The sequence below is a fragment of the Lampris incognitus genome, chromosome 1 (genome assembly GCF_029633865.1).
Source record: "Lampris incognitus isolate fLamInc1 chromosome 1, fLamInc1.hap2, whole genome shotgun sequence".
Lineage (NCBI taxonomy): Eukaryota > Metazoa > Chordata > Actinopteri > Lampriformes > Lampridae > Lampris > Lampris incognitus.
In genome coordinates, this window is record NC_079211.1 from 140508234 (window position 1) to 140531327 (window position 23094).

Genomic DNA, 23094 nt, shown 5'->3' on the forward strand with positions numbered 1-23094 from the left:
TAAAGCTGTGCCTTTTGGCACCGAGCAGTATTGTGGTTTGGGAGTTTGAAGCTCGGTTAAAGACAAACTTCAGGTCTGACTGAAGAGTTCACTCTTTCTCGCTCTCTTCCCCTTCCTGCCTCTCTCTCTCTCTCTCTCTCTCTCTCTCTCTCTCTGCCTCTGTGTTTCTTCCCCTCCCTCCCCCTCGTTCGGCCCCCAGAGTCACAACAAGAAGCAGCAAACAGCTTGTGCATCCCTCGTACCAGGAGAAAATGCCCCATTTTCATCTGTTTGAATCTGACATTTTTGGCACATTAAATATTGGACATTAATAAATTAAATGTAATGAACTGACATGAAAGAAGAAAAAAGTCCAATGGTACAATGCAAGAAAGTATAAAAGAGAAGAGTACGGAAGAAGAAGAAAAAAAAGAAGGAAGGCATAAACTTTTTTCTTTAACTCCAATTATCCATTGCCTTCTGTAGCCATTGGAGATTATTTTTCATGTTCACTTATTCAAACAAATATTGAATAATTTATCGTGGAGGGATCAGCGACACGAGAACTCACCAGCGCTCGGTGCCAGTGGAGGGAGAGGGGCTCGCCCGCGCAGGGTACGGACGCTTTTAATAAGCGACTTATTGGTCATTTAATGTAATTAGACCTCCGCCGGGTGTTTTGTAACATTGAAATAATCATAACCACTTGGACGGCGTTGATGAAGCCGGCTTTGGGGCCGGCAACGACGCAAACCTATAATCTTTAATGTATTGCACACAAGGAGTCTGAGAGTTGGTGAATTTCTTGCACTTTGGCCTCCATAGTACGTTTTGTGGCACGGCGCCGCTCCGGTCGTGCATATTGTGATTAACAGGGCACCTGTGCCGGCTAAGTGTGTGTCAGTGTTAACTGTGTCAGTGTGTGTATATGTGTGCCACTGGCCTGTATACTTTATCTAGGTCAGCGTAAGTGACACCAGGGGACACACCCTATGACTGCATTGCATAACACATTGACTTTGGACATACGTAGGTGCTGTGACACGTCCCCACTGCCCTCAGCAGGGCTGTGCACTGACGCCAACCGGATTGCCATCCTATACTGCTGCTATCCAGGCGCTGCCTTCTTTCCTTTGCTGCTGTTGTGGAGAAGTTCCCATGCAGACAATGGTGACACGTCCCCACTACCCTCAGCAGGGCTGTGCACTGACGCCAACCGGATTGCCATCCTATACTGTTGCTGTCCAGGCGCTGCCTTCTTTCCTTTGCTGCTGTTGTGGAGAAGTTCCCATGCACACAATGCACCCGGGCACAAAGGCCCGGGCTGCGCTGGTAGTCGTGTGGTAAATTTCCAGCTTCATCGATACACAAGTCACGGCAAATTCTGCCACAGTAATAATAACCGTAATGATAAATTTCATTCGTGTAGTGCCTATCATTTGCAAGATACAGCTCCAAGTGTTTTTAATTAGAAAGGCACAAATAAAAAGCTTCACAAATAAAAACATTTACAAGCAGGAAAAAATACAATTAAAAGTCCGTCTGATTGTATTTAGAATCGGCAAGAGAGAATGGAATGTAGAAATATAAATTAACTAATGGCATATAAGATGATAAAAGTGAAATATTACGGGCGTCCGGGTAGCACAGGGGTCTATTCCGTTGCCTACCAACACGGGGATCGCCGGTTCGAATCCCTGTGTTACTGCCAGCTTGGTCGAGCGTCCCTACAGACACAATTGGCCGTGTCTGCGGGTGGGAAGCCGGATGTGGGTATGTGTCCTGGTCGCTGTACTAGTGCCTCCTCTGGTCAGTCGGGGCGCCTGTTTGGGGGGGGAAGGGGGAACTGGGGGTGAATAGTGTGATCTTGCCGCGCGCTAACTCTCCCTGGCGAAACTCCTCACTGTCAGGTGAAACGAAGCGGCTGGCGACTCCACATGTATCGGAGGAGGCATGTGGTAGACCGCAGCCCTCCCCGGATCGGCAGAGGGGGTGGAGCAGAGACCGGGATGGCTCGGAAGAGCGGGGTAATTGGCCAAATACAATTGGGGAGGAAAAAAGGGGGGGTGAGTGATAGTTTGTAAAGTAATGATCCTGGAAAAGGTGGTACAACTGACAAGAAAAAAGGGCAGTTTTGATTAAAAGTTGTAATAAAAAGATGTTTTAGCCCCTTCTTGTTTTCAAAGATGCCCACCGAACTCACTTCTCTGGTCTCTGCAGGCAGCTTATTCCACGGTTTACCGCTACAGCTGAGCAAAGCTGCATCCTACTTTCACTTTAGGGTGCGGTTGTCAGAACATAGCAAACCGGCATGGGTGGACCTGATGGCTCGTGCGGGGCCAGTGAATTGGAAATCTCTATCACAGCTTGTTTTCATCTGACACTGAATAAAACTAACTAGTACTTATTCCAAGTGTATGAAAAAAGCAAATTTTCTCCCTCGGTGTGGTTGATTGTTTTCTGTTTTTTCTCTCTGTGGGCTTTTTCCAGTTGGGGGAGTTCATTTTCAGGATCTACACCACCTTCCTGAAGTGAATATGTATGTGGGAGATTGAGATCTCCGGTGACAGTAGAAAGTTGTAATTCTTGCGTAACAGCGGCCGTGGACTTTAGTGGGACCTGCGGGCCAGCTTTATCTGTTCTCTTCTTCTCCCTCTCTGAACCAAAAGGCCCTGCTGGAGATCCAGAAAGCTACAGCAGATAGACCAGAGACCAGTTACAGGATCCTGAAGAGTAACAGCAGGTTGACCGAGTGACAAACACTGGTGTGCAATCTGCATCTCTCTCTCTCTCTCTCTCTCTCTCTCTCTCTCTCTCTCTCTCTCTCTCTCTCTCTCACTCACTCACTCACTCACTCTCTCTCTTGCCCTCTCTCTCTCTCTCTCTCTCTCTCTCTCTCTCTCTCTCTCTCTCTCTCTCTCTCTCACTCACTCGCTCTCTCACTCACTCACTCTCTCTCTTGCCCTCTCTCTCTCTCTCTCTCTCTCTCTCTCTCTCTCTCTCTCTCTCTCACTCACTCGCTCTCTCTCTCACTCATTCTCTCTCACTCACTCACTCACTCTCTCTTGCTCGCTCTCTCTCTCTCACTCACTCTCTCACTCTCTCTCTTGCCCTCTCTCTCTCTCTCTTCTCTCTTTCTCTCTCTCTCTCTCTCTCTCTCTCTCTCTCTCTCTCTCTCTCTCTCTCTCTCTCTCTCTCTCTCTCTCTCTCTCTCTCTCTCTCTCTCACTCACTCGCTCTCTCACTCACTCTCTCTCTTGCTCTCTCACTCACTCACTCTCTCTTGCTCGCTCCTCTCTCTCTCTCACTCACTCACTCTCTCACTCTCTCTCTTGCCCTCTCTCTCTCTCTCACACACACACACACACACACACACACACACACACACACACACACACACACAACACAACAGCTATGTGCGACACTCGGAGAGTATGCCAAACAAAACCCCAAGGCCCAATTTACTCTGTTGCACCGTAACAAAGTAGCAGACAACTACATAACAACAGACAAGAGAGAGCCACAGACACACCATCATGCAGTCAGAGTGAGGGATGACCTGATTGGCAGGCAGACACAGTGACATCATCATTTAAGTGATATTCTCCATATTTTCATCGGCCACCAAAGAAAGACCAAAACATCTTTTGTGTGTAACTGCCTGCCCAAGGCAGCATCAGTGCTCTGTGCATCTTCTAAAGATCATGGAGCACGTTACACATGAGTAGATGGTTCTCCCCAATTGTACCCGTCCAACTACCCCATTCTTCCGAGCCGTCCCGGTCGCTGCTACCCCCCTCTGCCAATCTGGGGAGGGCTGCAGACTACCACGTGCCTCGCTCCTCCCCTGACAGTGAGGAGTTTCACCAGGGGGACATAGCGCGTGGGAGGATCACGCTATTCCCCCCAGTCCCCCCCCCCCCCACAAACAGGCGCCCCGACCGACCAGAGGAGGCACTAGTGCAACGACCAGGACACATACCCACATCCGGCTTCCCACCCGCAGACACGGCCAACTGTGTCTGTAGGGACGCCTGACCAAGCTGAAGGTAACGTGGGGATTCGAACTGGCGATCCCCATGTTGGGAGGCAACGGAATAGACCGCTACGCTACCCGGATGCCCCGAATTTGAACATACTTTTGACATTAGCGCCAATATGCTTTGCTCGTACAACGGGACGCAGTACATGAAACTCCTCTTAATCCTCGAGTGTGAGGGATTTTTTGTTTGTTTGTTTGTTTGTTTGTTTTCTCCTCTCACAAACACTAATGACTTCTCTGAGCCCATGATGTAAATCGGGGCCACAAAACAGATCCTGCTCCGGCGAGAGAGAGATTTACTGCAGCGCACATGACTGAGAATAGAAAGCATGGCAGCAGACCCAGCCCTCGGGTCCTTCAGCCCACCCCAAACCAGTCCTCGTGCTCGGGAGCCGGCGTCCGGGGTCTCCGCCCAGGGAGCAGAGAGAGACAGAAGGGAGACGGGTCAGGCCGGGTTGACTAGGCTGCAGCGATGGAAGGGCAAAAACACAACAGTCCGGCATCTCTCAAAACAGAGGGGTGGAACTAGCGGTAACGGGGCGGGCGGGCGGGGGGTGAGAGGGTAGGGGTGGTGGTGTGGGGGGGGCTTCAAAAACAACAACAACTGGAAGAAAACAAACAAGAGGGGGGAAAAAATAAGTGAGCAAAAAAAAAAAGAGTGAGGAGCCCGAGAAACTCGAAGGCACCCAAGGTCCTCAAACTAATTAAGATGATTTGCATTTATTTATGAGGTTTAATGAGCAGCTTTTCAATAGTTTGTTTTCCCCTAATATGAATATTTCCTTTTCATTATGTTACAGAGATGGAGACTCTCTTTCTTTCCAATAATCACATCCTGGCTTTCCTGCTTCACCAGATTACAGACATTGTGTCTTGTATATAGTGTTTTTGTTTGTGCACTAGTGTGTGTGTGTGTGTGTGTGTGGACGCCGTGTCAGCATATGCCTATAATCAACAAAGTATGATTATGATGTGTGTAGCAGGTGTGTGTGTGTGTGTGAGCGAGAGGGTGTGTGTTTGCATATGTGTATATTATTCATTTGTTTACCGCTAATGAATCTTAATTAGCATGTTTGCATGGGCCATACACAAGCGATGCTCTTCTGTTTTCAGACATTTATTTTTAATTCCCACCAAAACTACGTGAGGCAAACAAAGCCTGCGAAGCTGTAATCACAGTAACCACGCGCGGAAAACATCAAGGAAGTGCGACTGTACTGCAACGCACTCGCCATCAATAATACATCAGTAGCATATAGTATACTTATCATCCTATAGTGTACCATCATTTGGGGCCTCTTGTTTTTGAGGTCCCCCCGTACCTCGAACATGTCTGGGTTAACGCGTGGGACACCGGGGCCCAACGCCGTCCCGTGTCCCGTGTCGACGCGGATTGATCGTTTCCAATAACGCTGCAGTTGGCCACAAAAACAGGGGACAAAAATCAATGCGTCGATTCCGGGCAGATGTTAATAACCCTCCCGCCAACGCTCCAGCTGTGTGAAGGCCCGCTACATGTGACCGTCATTAACGGAGGCCGTGTTAGCCAGCCCACGCTGGCCCCAACGCCACAGGGCCGTGCAGCGTGGCCCTGTGGCTGCACGCAGGAATACCAATCAATGACTGAGAGAATCGAGCCACAACAACACTATTGACTGTTTAGTCTGCAGTCTGCTGTGTGTGTGCGTGTGCGTGTGCATGTGTGTTCGCCTTAGAGCTGAACCCTGTCAGCCTAGCCAAAAGTCCAGCCAATGACCATATGGCTGGGTATAATTATGCATAATGTACTTCTTCTTTTTCTTTTTTTTGTCAGATTGTGGTTCATCTGTACGTCCACAACTTTACACTAATTGCGTGTGGGGTTTTATTTTTTTCCTCTTGCTCCTGTGACTTGCCGTGCCAGCGTGTGGGTATGTATATGCATATACGTGCGTTTGCGTATGTGCATGGTGTAAAGCACGCATCTGTTTAGATATCCCTGCCGTGGCTGCGTGTACATGCGTGAACCTGATTGATACGAGTCTTCACGCTGCCAGATGGAGATTACTGTGCTAATGAAATTACCATGAAGTATTTGTGGGGCTCCTCGCTAGCATGCGATGCTCTCATGAAACGTTATTAAAAGTTTGGTAGCCGTACATATTCAGTGTGAGCAGGTTTTTTTCCCCCAAACACTATGCAACGGCATCACGTGTTGTTTACATGAATCAACATTCATGTAAACATAATTAGCTCCAAGCTTTACCTTTGCATTTATTACTTGTGACTTTTTTTTACTGAAAACTGGTGCGTACTGCGAGGTATTTGGAGACACTAACAGACCTACAGGACTTGTGATCGAGAGTAACTGGGCTTTAGAGAACAGATGGGGGGGCGTGGCGGTCTTTTCCGTTGCCTACCGCCACGCGGATCGGATCGCCGGTTCGAATCCCCGCGTTACCTCCGGCTTGGTCGGGCGGCCCTACAGGCACAATCGGCCGTGTCTGCGGAAGCCGGGCGTGGGTATTGGTTCTCTGCGTATGACGTCACGAACTACAGCTGGAGGGCAGGAAGTGATTTTCTACACAGGAAGCGCTATCACAAACTCTCGAAATGCCTGTGTTTGGCGCCAATAACTGAGAAACCACAAGGAGTTTTTATCGAGTACCAAAAGTTGTTGTTCATGGGGGCGATGGGGGGGGGGGCAAGACATTGACCCAAAACGCCGGAAGAAACGGCTTGCTAACCGTCGTCTGCGGGCGGGAGGAGCGGAGGGGGATAACGCGCGTGTGTGCAGTGACCACTTCGTCAAAAAATAATCCCTCTTCATCACATAAGGTCCATGTCCAACATATCTTACTTCCTGTTTACACCTTTCTCTCATAATAGCGTCTAAGCTAGCACAGTTCGGGCTACACTAGCTCCATCTCGTCCCTTCTGCTTTTCACTTCCTGCCCTCCATCCGAATTTCGCGCGTCATCAGAATCACGTGACTGCAAACAAGCTTATTGTTGTAATTGTCTGTCTCATAAAGAATAATGCCAGGCACGCTCATTTATCTGGGAGTTTGATTCGTCTGCCCCTTTATCTCGTCTTGCTAATCACAAACTCTCGTGGTAGACCGCATGGCCCCGTTAGATTAACCACTTCCGCTACATCCGGTTTGTGCATTATGGGTAAAGTAGTAGTCGCCCCTTCATCCGGCAGTACGAAACATTAAAGATATGTGTTCTAGTCGCTGCACTAGCGCCTCCTCTGGTCGGTCGGGGCCCCTGTTCGGGGGGGGGGGTAGTGAAACTCCTCACTGTCAGGTGAAAAGAAGCGGCTGGCGACTCCACATGTATCGGAGGAGACATGTGGTAGTGTGCAGCCCTCCCCGGATGTGCAGAGGGGGGTGGAGCAGCGACCGGGACGGCTCGGAAGGGTGGTGTAATTGGCCAAGTACAATTGGGGAGAAGAACTAGGGGGGGGGGAGCACGAAATCGGTTCAGTACAGTGGACTGTTGACAGATCTATGTATTATAAATAAGATTTGATGGGCAACATTTCTGGTCTGTGAACTCAGTTTATTACTACGTCACTACTTTATTACTACTAGGGATGGACGCTCGCGCATGGACGCACGCTAGCGATCGTATTGGTTCGTCTGTGATCGCGCGGACGCAGCGGGTCAGTGGTCGCAGACGCGTCTGTAAAGCAAAGGGAGTTTCCATAGCGCGCTCGCGCCAAGTCCGGTCTGTGAGCACCTGCAGGGTCTGTGGCCGCCCGCTGGGGCGGACGGACGGCGGACGACTGACACACGAGTCAGCGGCGCAGAGGAGGAGGGCAGCCAGGGTAAGGGAGCAGACACCGAAAGATTAAAGACTAATTTAATGACCACGTCCCTTAACTCATCCACCCGGCTCCTCGCCTCTTAATTAGTCTGTCTCTCTCTCCGTGCTTCCTGTCACTGCACGTTTATTTAGGCACATTCAATTTACCTTTGCCGAAAATCATTTCTGATTCCTATTTGACAACTGTGTGTGTGTGTGTGTGTGTGTGTGTGTGTGTGTGTGTGTGTATGTGTGTTTTATAGACCTGTTTAAGCCCCTGTGCAAGAGCTTGAATTTGAATTACTCTGTTTATTTTGCCCAGCGTGTGCGCTGACGTGTGTGTGTCTGTGTGTGTGTGTGTGTGTGTGTGTGTGTGTGTGTGTGTGCGCGCGCATGCACGTGTGTGTCTGTGTGTGCGTCAGTGTGAGTGTGTGTGAGGGTGATGTGTTGTGACAGGTGTTGTGGCCGCTAGTGCTGGAGGGGAGGCAGAGGAGGTGGAGAGGAGGAGGGAGAGGGTGTGTGTGTGTGTGTGTGTGGCATGGGGGGGTTGTAAACGGGAGCAACACAGATGATTATTTAATTACTGTCTAATACTATGTATCCCCCCTTCCGCCTCCCCCTACTCCCTCTCCATTCTCTTTCCTCTTCTCTTTCCTCTCCCACTCTCTTTTTGTCAACCCCTTCCCCCCACTCCCCTGTTTCCTCCTTTCTTTATTCATGAACAAGCCAGGCCTTTCTACAAATCCACCAGGGCTTACTGTAACCCCCAGACACCGTGTGTGTGTGTGTGTGTGTGTGTGTGTGTGTGTGTGTGTGTGTGTGTGTGTGTGTGTGTGTGTGTGTGTGTGTGTGTGTGTGTGTGTGTGTGTGTGCGTGCGTGCATGTGTGTGTTGGAAATGGTGATGGAGGGGATCTAGCTGGCTTGTCCCCTGGGAGGATGTTATACCTCCCTCATGTACCCCCCCCCCCAATTCCTGCAATGCACGGAGCTGTAGACACACACACACACACACACACACACACACACACACACACACACACACACACACACACACACACACACACACACACACACACACACGTGCATATATTGTGCAATCACACACAAATATTAAGACTAGCACAAACTCATTCACAGATATATCCACACATATGCAGACACATGCATAAATATACATAGATCCTAAGAAACGGCTGAAAGTGTGTGTGTGTGTGTGTGTGTGTGTGTGTGTGTGTGTGTGTGTGTGTGTGTGTGTGTGTGTGTGTGTGTGTGTGTGTGTTTTAGGCAGGATCTCTCTGTGTTTGCTGTCACGCAGCAGGTACACAGCACATTCCCAGGCAACTGAGGAAGCCAACGTAGCCGATGGGTGTCGTGTCACTCCAACCTATTTGCGTCCTTATGAAGATGGATATTTTACAGCCGTACAATAGCTGACTGACTCCCTGCTTCCAACATTCACAATGGAGACGCCATCACTCCCAGACATCCGTTTCGGACTGAATGGCATTATAGGTCAGCACCTTAGTAAAACCAGGTATATCAACTTTCACTTCATAATATAGGGGACAGTCGAAGCACGTAGAGGGCAGCACTTAGGCTGAGGACAGTATTGTGTTTCTTTACAAATATGCTTACGGTCCAGATGAGCGAGCGTTGTTGCTACGTTAGAGAGAGGAAGGGGTAAGCCACCGGGTCTGAGGGAGTTGGGATGATGTGGCAAGAAGACGGAGGCCCGTGGAAAGATATACCTCTGCAAACGGGAGGACGGGGACACGTGGACGCGGACATAAAGACGCCATTTATTCTTCTCAAGAGTTCGTGTCATCACGAGGAGAGAGTACCGCGAGACAGTGGTTTTCGCTGCCTCCGTCGTCCTGTCCAACCCTTCCCCGATTCTTCTCACCCTTCTCCGCTGTCAGTCCCACTTCTCCTCCTCTCTCTTCTCACCTCTCACTCGGCGCCCTTTTCCTCACCTTTCCTTTCACCTCTCCTAAACCTCCCAACTCTACTCCCCTCTCGTCACTCTCTCCACCCCCCCCCCACGGCCCCCTTTCCCATCTGCCCCCCCATCCTCCTCTCACCTTCATCTCTCTCTCTCTCTCTCTCTCTCTCTCTCTCTCTCTCTCTCTCTCTCTCTCTCTCTCTCTCTCTCTCTCTCTCTCTCTCTCCCTCTTTCCATCGCCCCTTTCCTCCCTTATCTCTTGTCTTTAATAATTCAACGAGATGCACACATGAGTGGTCATCGCAGAGGTTCACGTAGGGGATCTGGAGAGCAAATGAACCGTGAGAGGTGGAGGAATTAAAAACTTCCCCACGGCTTCACTACAGGGCCGCAGGAATTCTCCGCCTTCCTGCCTGCTCAGTCCGTCTGTGCATCCTATCCCCTCTCGTTCCCTGCCGCTAAATGTTAGCAAACCCTCTTCCTTATGTATATTTTCTGTGTGTGTGTGTATATGTGTGTATATGTGTGTCTGTGTGTGTGTGTGGGGGGGGTTACTTTAAATGTTAAATATGCCCTGAGTGGGGAGGTGGCTGACTGGAGACTGCCTGGTGACATTTTATCTCTTCACACAGTGTGTTCTCCCATTAGAGAACTGCAGGCCAGACTAAGGAGACTCTCATTTTGTTACAACAGACATGCCCAATCGCACATCCTACACAAAAGTTTAATGGAAACAGAAAGGATGCAAATATATTCAGAGACATTTTACTTACAAATAAACAAGCCGGTGAATAAGGCGTTAGTTAATCAAAGCGGCGGGGAAGTGTAGATTTATTATGTGTTCAGAAACCTTTAAGGTGGGGGAAACCTGCAGGGATAAGAAGAAGAAAAAACAGAGGTGATAGGTGGTTTCTCTGGTCCTGTTCCTCCCTCCCAGACCCAGATATTAAGACCTGAGTGCGGCTTGGTCCAACCACGGCCTTCCCCTGATAGCCATCCCGCTAGACACGACTGTTTATTTGGCAACTCCAGTTTAGAGTAGGTGGGCTTAACTGCCTTGTTCAAGGGTACCTTGGCAATGAAGGGGTAGGGTAGAGCCTTTTCTAATCACCTTACCTAGGTCTTCTCAACTTCCGGGTACAACACCACTACTCTAGCCTCTTTTATATGAGGGTAATGGTCAAGTGCTGTGGTATTGTACATTAAGTACTGTCAGACTATCATGTAAATATACAAAAATATATACATATATAAAATGTAAAATCACGTGGGGTTAATTTTTATAGCATTTAGACGTACTCAAATCCAGTGGTTCTCAACCTTTTTGAGTCTTGACCAAATTATATTATAACTGGTACAGGCGATGTGATGTTAAAACCATTTCCCGGTTTAAAATATGTTATTTCGTTTTTCCCACGGCATCGCGGAACTGCCGCCATGGGCCATAAGTCGCAAATCGTGGTCACTCACTCACGAGCGCATCATAATAAATGTTGGCATACATTAACCTTGTTGTTCTGGGCTGCGCCTGCTATTAGTCTGCTGTTGTCCTCGATGTCCTTCGATTTTCTCGACAACCGTTCCCTCTGGATCCCAGGGGCCTCTTAAGAAGCTGACACTTAAAATGTTTCCCTATATTATGTGCACAGAAGCTGTTATTTGCACATGTATATGTCTTCAGGTGAATCATATGACAACAAATTGAATGCGTTTTAAAGGTGACAATGATTTACGTTCAATTTCTGTAACATTCAATGCCTTCAATGTTTTTTTCCATGCTGATCCTGATATGAAGAATGATTATTATTATCTACTAAATGTAAAGACGTTTGGTACTGTATTACTCTCTTAAATAAGTCTTGCAAGTATACTGAGGGCCAGTGCAGAGCGCACCGCCTGACGGCACACCAATTAAAGAGACAGTACACCTATTTTTCGCATCAGGTGCGCCATGGGTCTGGACGGTTTCGTGCTTGTTTTCTCCACAACCATCTGGCGACTCCCAGAAATTATTTCACGACCCCCAGGTTAAGAACCAATGCTTAAATCCATCGTGTTTCTAGCATAATCGAAGCAACCACAACCACACCTGTGTAGTCACATACAATGTATCACTATTCCTCATGGCTTCATAATACCATAATACTAGATTTTGTAGACAGTTGTAGACAAATACCATGCAAAAAATGACAATGATAATAATCAATAAAATGTAGTGGATACTTGTAATGAGAGCCTCATCCAGATAGCAGACACATTTGGGCCTAATCTGGGGCACTTTTGGTACTTATGGCTCAGTTACGGCACTGGCAACTGTTGTGTGGGCCAGACGTGGCCCAAATGTCATAAGCTTGGCATGACTTGGGTTACGGCAAGTGTTGTGTGGGCCAGACACGGCCCAAATGTAATGAACCGGGCTTGACTTGGGTTACAGCACATACTATGTGGGCCAGAAGTGGCCCAAATTTAATGAGCCAGGCTTGACTTTAGTTAAGGCACATGCTGTGTGGGCCAGAAGAGGCCCAAATGTCATGACCTGTGACTGAGTTGAGGCAGCCACACTCACCCTGAGTCAATGCTGCCATTCAAGACCAAATGTGGGCCATAAGATAAGTGCAGATGTGGGCCATATTTGGGCCAAAGATTCTTTGCTATCTGGGCATTGTAGGTGGCAGCTAATTCAAAGACTGGATTGTGTTACCATTAGGATGCACACAATTCCATGCAGGATAGTTACCAACTACGGTGGCCGAGCGAGCCCGCCGCACTGCAACTTCAGAAACCACAAGCAAAAGAAAGAAACAAGTGCATCAATCATAGAACATATACACAGCATTTCATCAACGTGTTGCAAATTGACAAAACACAAACAAAGTGAGGAAACATGTATTGGAGAAAACACAGGCATAAATCCTATGACATATACATTGCAAGAGGTGAAGAGGGTGAAGAGCAAGAGGTGAAGAACGATCATCCCTGAACCAGGGGACTAAGAGTACATCTGTTGCCATGTTACAATGCTGTGATTGCAACATTCCCAAATCCTCTGAATAGTACACATGGCCATTGTAACTCTAGTAACAGGTCACGCCCATATTTTCACATGAAATGGATTGTTGGTTTTGGTCATTATGCAACTGTATTGTTTATAAGGGTGGGGATACCTGCAGTCAGTTGAGACTGACGAGGTCACTTAGATGAGTGATGAAGCATATCTGTCAATAAACGTATCCAGATGAACTGGTTCAACTTTCTTTGATTCTCATACCTGGATTATTGAGCATGCATCAAGGTATACATAGCATTTCAGAAACACTTGACCAAACACAAGCACATCGAGGAAATATTTGTCTTCAGAAGGTAATAGAATAGAATAGAATAATGTCTCTCATGGAAAAATGTACTACAAAAAAAATCACAAGGCAAGTAAAAGAAACAGAAATATGGAGGACAGCTGTAAAATCAATTACCTAGACCCTGGTCAAAGTAAGGGTCAATTGGGGGAGAAGGAATTCCGGCCCTGGTTTAGCTACGGGGTTTGGGTAGGTGGGGTCATACGAACAGTCTAATAAATTGAAGCACGGTTGGAAAATAAAGCAAGCCATTTGCAGAACTACGTCATCAGAAGAGATTTATAAAACAACACTCTACTTGTTCTGTTGCCTAATGGGTGGTAACAAATTTGTTGTTTTGTTAGGTGCAAGGTGTGTTTTGAAATGAAGAAATTGACTTAGTGTGAAATCAATTGTGAGACATGTCTTGGGTTGTATGGTGACTGCTCTAATCTTGTTGTCCGCTGCATAAATCTGAGTAGCAGAAGTCTGACTTCTGTTTGGCAAACAACTGCCTCACCTCACACAGGGAGAAAATTGCCTCACAGCTGGGAATGAGTCTGCTGCACACACAGAAACAGACAAAAGCGTACATGCTAACATTGGACTTTGGGGACAAAGGAAGCCCAACTTTGCAAGGGGAAAGCATTGACTTAGCAACACAGTTTTTGGTAGCCAATCAGTTACATGTAGGATTCCGGTTTCTGTTTCAAATGTTTTTATTGTGAAGCATAATTTTCAAAGATAACAAAATATGGTGTTGCCATACTTCTTTTCCATTATGTCAAGAAGACAGGAAAACACACTTAAAAAAGGAAAAACAATATTATAATAATACATTAATCAATTAAAAAGAATTACAATAACAACAATAATAATACCATCACACGTATAACATCCCCTGCAAACTGACCTTGCATATATGTAATACTCTGGTTTAAACCATTTATTTGTGTCTGCACTATGCAGCAATAATATGCAGTTTGTTTTGTTTTCCAAAGGGGATTACTCTGTTGTTGTTTAACGACCGGGATTTCCATCCTACCTAAAACGACCATGGGTTTTTAAACTCTATACTCCATTAAGATAAATACCCAATTGAGCTATTAATGCATTGCAAATGTTAGTATGTCTGTTAGGGAACGACTGACATCAAAATTAACTTTAACAACTATAATACTATTTTTAAACAATTTAAACTTCAGAGAGACATGGTCGAACTTGAATAGCAAAATAGAAAAAGTAAAAAACAAAACGGAAAACACATAACAACATTACAAGGCCTATAAAGCGTGAAATGTAAAAAAAAACTGAAAATAAATACTGAAACAGTCCCAAACGACCGGAACTTAAAAACTACAAGAATGACGGGCCGTCATCCCACGGTTTTTAAAACCTATATTCTGTCAGGATAAACGCCCAATTGAGATATTAATGCATTGCATATTTTAGTATCTCTGTTAAGAAACGACTGACACCAAAATTAACATTTTAACAACTTTGATAATATTTTTCGGACAATTTAAAATGGCCGCTGTCCAACGCCTGTAAATACTGCGACGCGGTGGGAGGACTTCCGGGTGACGAATGGAGTAGACGTGTGGTCCTCAGGCTCCCGCTACATTTTACACACAGCTCAATGTCAGAGCCTCCTCTGTATACACAGTAAAGTGAAACCTGACGGTCCCGTTTTGTTTACATTTTTTTGCCAAAACAATCGAAAGACACCGAAATCAACCAAAAAAGACTGCAAGAAAGACGGCGCTCTTGTCATTTCCACACCGATCATGGCCGCCCTGACTACGTTACTGGAGGAACACAAAGAAGCCCTCTCAAAGGAATTTAAATCGGCCATAACATCACTTGAAGCAAAACTGGACTATGTCCAGACAACAGTCACAGACCACGGACACCGCCTCACTTCCCTTGAAGCCACAGCGACTACACTCAGTGACAAAATGGAAGCGATGGAGGCTAAATGCACAGCCATGGAGGAGAGCCACAACAAGCTAAAGGCCAAAGCCACTGACCTCGAGTCGCGCAGCCGCCGCAACAGTAAGAATAATTGGCCTACCTGAATCAATTGAAGGTGCACGACCCATGGCCTTCTTCTCCAAACTGCTGGTGGAGCTCCTCGGCAACAAGATCCTTCCTTCACCTCCGGACCTCGACCGTGCTCATAGAGCCCTAACAGCCAAACCAGCTCCCAGGTCTAGGCCAAGAGCGGTAATCATAGGTATCCAGCATTACAAGACAAAGGAGGCGATTGTCCAGGAGGCTCGGAGAAGGAGAGGTGAGCTGTCTTACGGGGGGGGGGGGGGGGGGACTGGCGATCCTCGAAGACTGCTGCCCCGAAATCGTAAACAACACACGGCGTACCAGGAGGTCATGTCGAGGCTGTACCAATGGGGTTTTAAACCATCACTCCTATACCCAGCGAGGCTACGAGTTACAATCAAAGACGGGAGGAAAAAGTATTTTACATCGGTGGAGGAGGCCGTGACTTTGTTGGCAACCCAGCAAAACAACACGTCGCAACATGGCCTTTTCACAATGACATCAATTAACTTACGCCTTTCCGAGAAGCAGGTTATCTCCACTTCCGTTTGCGCCATAGACGACTCATGGATGTAGAGACGACTTCTGAAAATGCAGGAATGCTCAACCTTTCGGCAGCATTGATTTTATTTTCATCCATTTTAGGCAAAGTCCATCCTTCACTTCCGTATATCATGACTGGCCATACGATTGTTTGTCGTATCTTAATTTTCAGATTGTTTGAGATGGCACGATCTTTCCATAAGTTATTTAGTTGAATTCAAGATCGCTCTCTCTCTCTCTCTCTCTCTCTCTCTCTCTCTCTCTCAAAAGCTCTAGCTCAAGATCGCTCTCTCAACATCTCGCTTTTTTCTATTATTTAAAGTTATTGCCTTTAACATAAGTTATTTAGCATAATCAAACAGGTACCGTTCGATGAAGAATTTGTAGCCTTTGTCGAGTTTGGACCGTTTGGTTAATGCAAATGTTTCGGCAATCCGTGGTACATCATCTAGCCGTATTTCAGGCAGGTTTGTGAGCGACTGTGTAAACTCCATAGTCCGTCCGGAAGTTAGCATACCCTGCAAGGAGTCAGAACGGAAGTTCTCTGACGTCATGTGAAAAGGGCCTATCACAGACAAGGAGAGAGCGGTAATGTAGTTATATTGGCCGAAAACTTCGGTATACTATAATAGGTTATCTTTGATTAGCGCTCTTGTGCTGCGTATTAATGCTCCCAGTTGGAGTTCATACTTATAGAAAACACGAAGTAAATAATGTTTGAACGTCTTTAACACTATTACTTGTACGAACACAACGTTCGTATAAATCCTTGTTATTTTGGGTTTGGCTAACTAGCCGTTTGCTAATTAGCCCACATGCTACTATGCTAATAGCTTCGCTTTACCGGATACCACACCGTTACATACTAGGCCTAACCAGATGAAGCCCCCATCTGGTTTGGTGAACAAACTAAGATTGAGCAATACATTGTGTCATGTTACCATGGGGCTGCACTTCAGCAATACAGACACTTTTATGATACAATGACGGATATAAACATAATGCAATTATGGTCTCTGAACAACTAGATTTGAACGACTATAAATTCATGGTTCCATTTCTTATGTTTGCAACTTCCCTACTAGTGGCATTTTCATAGTGAACTCTTATCTGTACTACATTCAGTGATATATCATCTTGTTTCATTTATGCAGTGTTTAGTAACAGTTGGCTTATCACCCTTTCTACTAGATGTCTCATTTGTTCTTTTATCATATTATTATGTATTTATTTATTTTCAGTGGGGGCGGGGGTACGTTTATGCACGTGTGTATGCATACATGTATGCATGTGTATACGTTTTTTTGTTGTTGTTTGTTTGTTTTGTATTTCAATTTTTCTATGTACAGCTTTTAGTAGACAACTAAAATACCGAGTACCGAGACAGCTCTTGTTAAGGTTACTAATGACCTACTGCTGACTGCAGGCAGAGGTGGCTGCTTGATTTTAGTTCTTTTAGACTTAAGTGCTGCCTTTGACACAGTCGATCACAGTATCCTCGTACATTGCTTGGAGACTTGGGTAGGCATCAAGGGCTCGGCTTTTAGTTTATTACACGCATACCTCTCGAACAGAACTTTTTCTGTTGTTCTGGGTAACTCTACTTCCTCTATGTCTGAGTTGAGCTGTGGTGTCCCTCAAAGCTTAATTCTTGGCCCCCTTCTGTTTTCTATATACATGCTGTCTCTTGGCCAGGTCATTCAAAATCCTTTTGTTTTACCATTTTTATGAAGACACTCATTTATACGTACATGCCACTAAAACCCACAGATCCTAGAAGCCTAGCAAATCTCACAACTTACCTCTCTGATATCTGAAATCCTGGATGTCCCAAAATTTTCTTAAATTTAATGATGATAACTCTGAGGTAATTCCGTTCAGTCACCCATATTCCATCAGCCCTTTTGGTACTAATCTTGATGGTCTGCCAAATAGTATTAAGAAGGCTGCAAGGAATCTAGGGGTAATAATTGATGCTAACCTCTGTTTTGATAATAATAAGTCAAAGATGTTGTTCATTCGTGTTTCTTCCAGCTCAAAATAATCCCTAAAATTGGGTCATTTTCATCAATTGCTGATCTACAAAAAGTTATACATGCTGTATCTATTCTCGGCTTGATTATTGCAATGCACTTCACTCGGGTATCAGCCAGCACTCCCTCCGTCTCCAGTTGGTACAAAACGCCACTGCTCGACTCACTACCGGAACATAGAGGCGTGATCACATCACCCATGTGCTTGTCTCCCTACACTGGCTCTCTTGTTAAGATTTCAAATTGATTTTAAAATTTTATTGCTCACTTTTAAGGCCTTAAAAGGTCTTGCTCCTAAATACATCTCTGATTTATTGACCTGGTATGTGCCCTCTCAACCATTAAGATCCACAGATGGAGCCCTGCTGGTTATTCCCAAGTCACGGTTTGTCACAAAGGGTAATCGGGTTTTTGCCGTTAGAGCCCCCACACTATGGAACTCTCTGCCTACTGAACTCAGACAAACTACGTCTCTAGCTTCTTTTAAATCTCTTCTTAAAACTTTTCTCTTTGTGAAAGCGTTTGGAAATGTTTGATATTTGTTTTTATTTATTTATACTGTTTATTTTTATTCCTATTTATTTGGTCTTATTCATTTATTGTCTTGACCTCCTCTGTGCTCATGTCCTATGGTCTTATTCTCATTTTTGCCTTGTCTGGTTTTATTTCTTTTGTAAAGCACTTTGTAACATTGTTAAGAAAAGTGCTATATAAATAACATTTATTATCATTAAAGTCCCCATCTAAATTGGATGAAGGAAAAGAAGAATTTGCTGATATTGGCAACAAGAAAGGGATCATTCTGAGTTTGAAATGTTTGATAGCTGCTTCCAGATCCTTATTGTATTATGGAGTTGTGTTTATAGCAAGTTTTGCTAAGAGGAACCGGTGATAAAATGACTGCACCAATAGAGTATGGCAGGCAATCCTCCCGCTCTATCTCCAGCCCGCTAGAAAGCAAAGCAGTATCATCTAACCAAGATGCAATGGAATGGATGCCTGTAGCCCAGTAATTATATATAAAATTAGGTAGTGCAATTCCTCCTTGTGATATGTACGTACAGAGGTGTTCTGTCTTTAATCTATGAAATGTATAATTCCATACAAAGGGAAGAATTATTGAATCTTGCTCTTTAAAAAAGAATTTGATGAGGAAAATTGGTTTATTTTAGGATTCCAGTTCTAAGCAGCTAATCCTAAAAATGTAATGGATTACATTATGAAATAGATTTATCAAACTCTAGCCCACTGCACTCACACAAATTGATTCTTTTTCCTCCTCATACTCAAATCCAGACAGATGCAGAAAGGAGGAGACAGTGAGCTACAGAGACAGGAAGAAACGGGAGACAGGAAGACTGACTGACAGAGGAAGGAGGAAAAAAGAGAAGTGTGATTTGTTCCAATGTGCTCGTGTTTCACCACAGCAACTGTCCTGTCACTCAGCACACTGACAGGCGGGCATATGTCACCGCATAGTCACTGTGGCAATGACAGGCCCACTGATGACTCAGAGTGACACATGGAAATACAACAGACAGAGATACTGCTGGCCCACACATATACACACACACACACACACACACACACACACACACACACACACACACACACACACACACATACACACACACACACACATACACATACATACATACATACATACATACATACATACATACATACATACATACATACATACATACATACACGTGTTCCAGTTGAGCTACTGATAAGGCACTACTGAGACAAACAGAAACAACAACAACTATACCACACTTACACTGTACTGCAATGGCAAAAACTGCATCACACATGCATGCATAAACACGCACACGCACACGTACATAATTTAGTTCATAGAACATACTAATTACACTTTACAAGACACAACACATTCCTTACTCATGCAAATACAACACAGACGCACAAACGTATGCAGACAGTCATTATATGATTAACATCTACTGTACATTCCTTGACAAGAGGAAAGATCAGTGGTGCATTCGTTCCAGGTAGTGCTGAGAAGACATAAGCTGTATCCCAAATCCATACTACACACTAATAATATATAGTGTCTACTGTGCACTAATCTTCACAGTATACTATTAGAATCCTTTTAGTATATATAATATACTGACATGCTGTGTTATGTCAATTTACAGACTGTTTTGTACTAACAGGAAATGGCACAATGTATACGTATGCCGTCAGAACTTGGGCTCAGAACTTCTACTACTACTACCACTACTTTCGGCTGCTCCCGTTATGGGTTGCCACAGCAGATCATCTGATTCCATCAATTCTCATCTCTCTGTCCTCTGCATCTTCCTCTATCACACCAGCATGTCCTCCCTCATCACATCCATAAACCTCTTAGGCCTTCCTCTTTTCCTCTTCCCTGGCAGCTCCATATTCAGCATCCTTCTCCCAATATACCCAGCACCTCTCCTCCACACATGTCCAAACCATCATAATCTTGCCTCTCTTGTTTTGTCTCCAAACCGTCCAACCTGAGCTGTTCCTCTAATATACTCGTTCCTAATCCTGTCCTTCATCACTCCCCATGAAAATCTTAGTATTTCCAACTCTGTCACCTCCAGCTCCGCCTCCTGTCTTTCATCAGTGCCACTGTCTCCAAACCATATAACATAGCTTGTCTCGCAACCATCTTCTAAACCTTCCCTTTAACTCTTGCTGGTACCCTTCTGTCGCAAATCACTCATGCCACTCTTCTTCACCCACTCCACCCTGCCTGCACTCTCTTCTTCACCTCTCTTTGAATTCTCTTTGACTTTCCTCAAGGGGATTAATAAAGGAAACTTTATCTTCTGCACTCCCCTTTACTTTGAACAGTTGACCCCAACTATTTAAACTCATACACCTTCATCACCTCTACTCCTTGCATCCTCACCATTCCACTGTCCTCCCTCTCATTCACGCATATGTATTCCATCTTGCACCTACTGGCTTTCATTCCTCTTCTCTCCAGTGCATACCTCCACCTCTCCAGGCTCTCTTCAACCTGCACCCTACTCTCGCTACAGATCACAATGTAATCCGCGAACATCATAGTCCACAGAGACTCCTGCCTGATCTTGTCCGTCAACCTGTCCATCACCATTGCAAACAAGAAAGGGCTCAGAGCCGATCCTTGATGTAATCCCACCTACACCTTGAACCCATCTGTCATTCCAACCGCACACCTCACCATTGTCACACTTCCCTCATACATATCCTGCACCACTCTTACATACTTCTCTGCCAGTCCTGACTTCCCCATACAATACCACACCTCCTCTCTCGGCACCCTGTCATATGCTTTCTCTAAATCCACAAAGACACAATGTAACTCCTTCTGATCTTCTCTATACTTCTCCATCAACATTTTCAAAGCAAACATCACATCTGTAGTGCTCTTTCATGGCATGAAACTACACTGCTGCTTGCTAATAGTCACCTCTCCTCTTAACCTAGCTTCCACTACTTTTCCCCATATCTTCATGCTGTGACTGATGAACTTTATACCTCTTTAGTTACTACAGCTCTGCACATTGTCCTTATTCGTGAAAATCAGTACCAGTATGTGTCTTCTCCACTCCTCAAGCATCCTCTCACTTTCCAAGACTGTATTAAAAAATCTAGTTAGAAACTCCACTGCCATTTCTCCTGAACACCTCCATACCTTCACTGGTATGTCATCTGGACAAACCGCCTTTCCACTCTTCATAGCTGCCCTCACTTCCTCCTTGCTAATCCACCACATTTCCTGATTTTGTATCCCCACATCATCCAACCTTCTCTTTCTCTCATTTTCTTCATCAGCTCCTCAAAGTACTCCTTCCACCTTCTCAACACTCTCCTCGCTTGTCAGCACATTTCCATCTCTATCTTTGATCACCCAAACCTGCTGCACATCCTTCCCAGCTCAGTTCCTCTGTCTAGCCAATCGGTACAAGTCCTTTTCTCCTTCCTTGGTGTCCAACCTCTCATACAACTCACCATATGCCTTTTCCTTGTCCTTCGCCACCTCTCTCTTCACTTTATAGTGCATCTCCTTATTCTTCTGTCTACTTTCTCCATCTCTCTGTACTTTCTCCGCCAGCTCAAAAAAATTCAACCTGCTTCAGGAACTGTTGATTCAGTACTACACTGCAATAATCTAGTCTGTCCTCTGCACATGCACCATTGTCTGGTTTGGTTCGGCCACCAAACCACAAGGACAGACTACAACGGACATTTAGGTCTGCAGAGAAAATCACTGGTGTCAACCAGCCCTTCATTCAGGACTTATACACCTCCAGACTCAGGAAACAGGCAGGCAACATCACTGCAGACCAGTCACACCCTGGTCACAGCTTGTTCCAACACTACAGAGCATTGTGCCCCACTACAGAGCATTGTGCCCCAAAACAACCAGATATAAAAACAGTTTCTTTTTCCGCGGGCTGTCATTCAAATGAATGGGTAACACTGTCAATAAAACCAGCCCTTTTGTATATACTAAACTGTACTCTACATTGTACGTATACTGATACACCCCGTCATGTCCAGCTACCTCAGGCATGTATGTAAGTAACCTGCTAACATCTATTTCAGCATCTCTGATATATTCTTTGCACCATTGCACTTTATCACCCTTTTTTCACCTGTATAAGTCAATCCTTGTGTATATATTTGAAGATTGTTGTATTGTAGTGTTGTTATTCTATGTTTAAGTACAGAGCTATGAAACCGGAATCAAATTCCATGTTTGTGCAAACCTACATGGCCAATAAACATGATTCGGATTTGGATTCTGATTCTCTCTATCACACTTCTTCTTTGCCAACCTCTCCCTCTGTATACTTTGCTGTACTTCCTCATTCCACCACCAAGTCTACTTGTCTTCCTTCCTCTGTCCAGATGACACACCACGTACCTTCCTAGCTGTCTCCCTCACTATAGACCCTTTCACAGTTGGTAAACTGATCATGTGATTTTGCTGTCAAAATGCGCGCGCACACTATGCGTGACGTAGGTCATACAAGGGTCTAACGTTCAGTTTAAGCAACACAATTTTAAGTTAACAAAAACAAAATTAACTTACCCGATATAAAATCGGCGCCACATACACGTGCGTTTTTAATGATGTCTTCGGTCCAGTCCGCTCGTTTTATAGACCTTTTTACAGTTGGTAAACTGATCACGTCATTTAGTATGCGCGCATTTTGGCAGCAAAAATGGCGGAAGTACGGTCGTACCTACTATGCGTGACGTAGGTCATAAAAGGGCCTATTTCTGCAGTGGTTGCCCAGCCATCCAGCAACTCTTCACTACCACCCAGTGGCTGTCTTCACTCCTCCCTGAACTCCGCACAACAGTCTTCCTTCTT

The 23094-nt window shown here is 45.3% G+C and overlaps 1 protein-coding gene across 1 annotated transcript in view; it reads left to right on the top strand.

Moving 5' to 3' along the window:
- The first annotated feature begins 15186 nt into the window (after nt 1–15186).
- Nucleotides 15187–23094, top strand: part of rorb (RAR-related orphan receptor B) — an 83790-nt gene continuing 75882 nt past the window's right edge. Inside the window, exon 1 of the mRNA XM_056279972.1 lies at nt 15187–15379. Within this exon, the coding sequence (XP_056135947.1) occupies nt 15187–15379 (193 nt within the window). The remainder of the gene's footprint in view (nt 15380–23094) is intronic.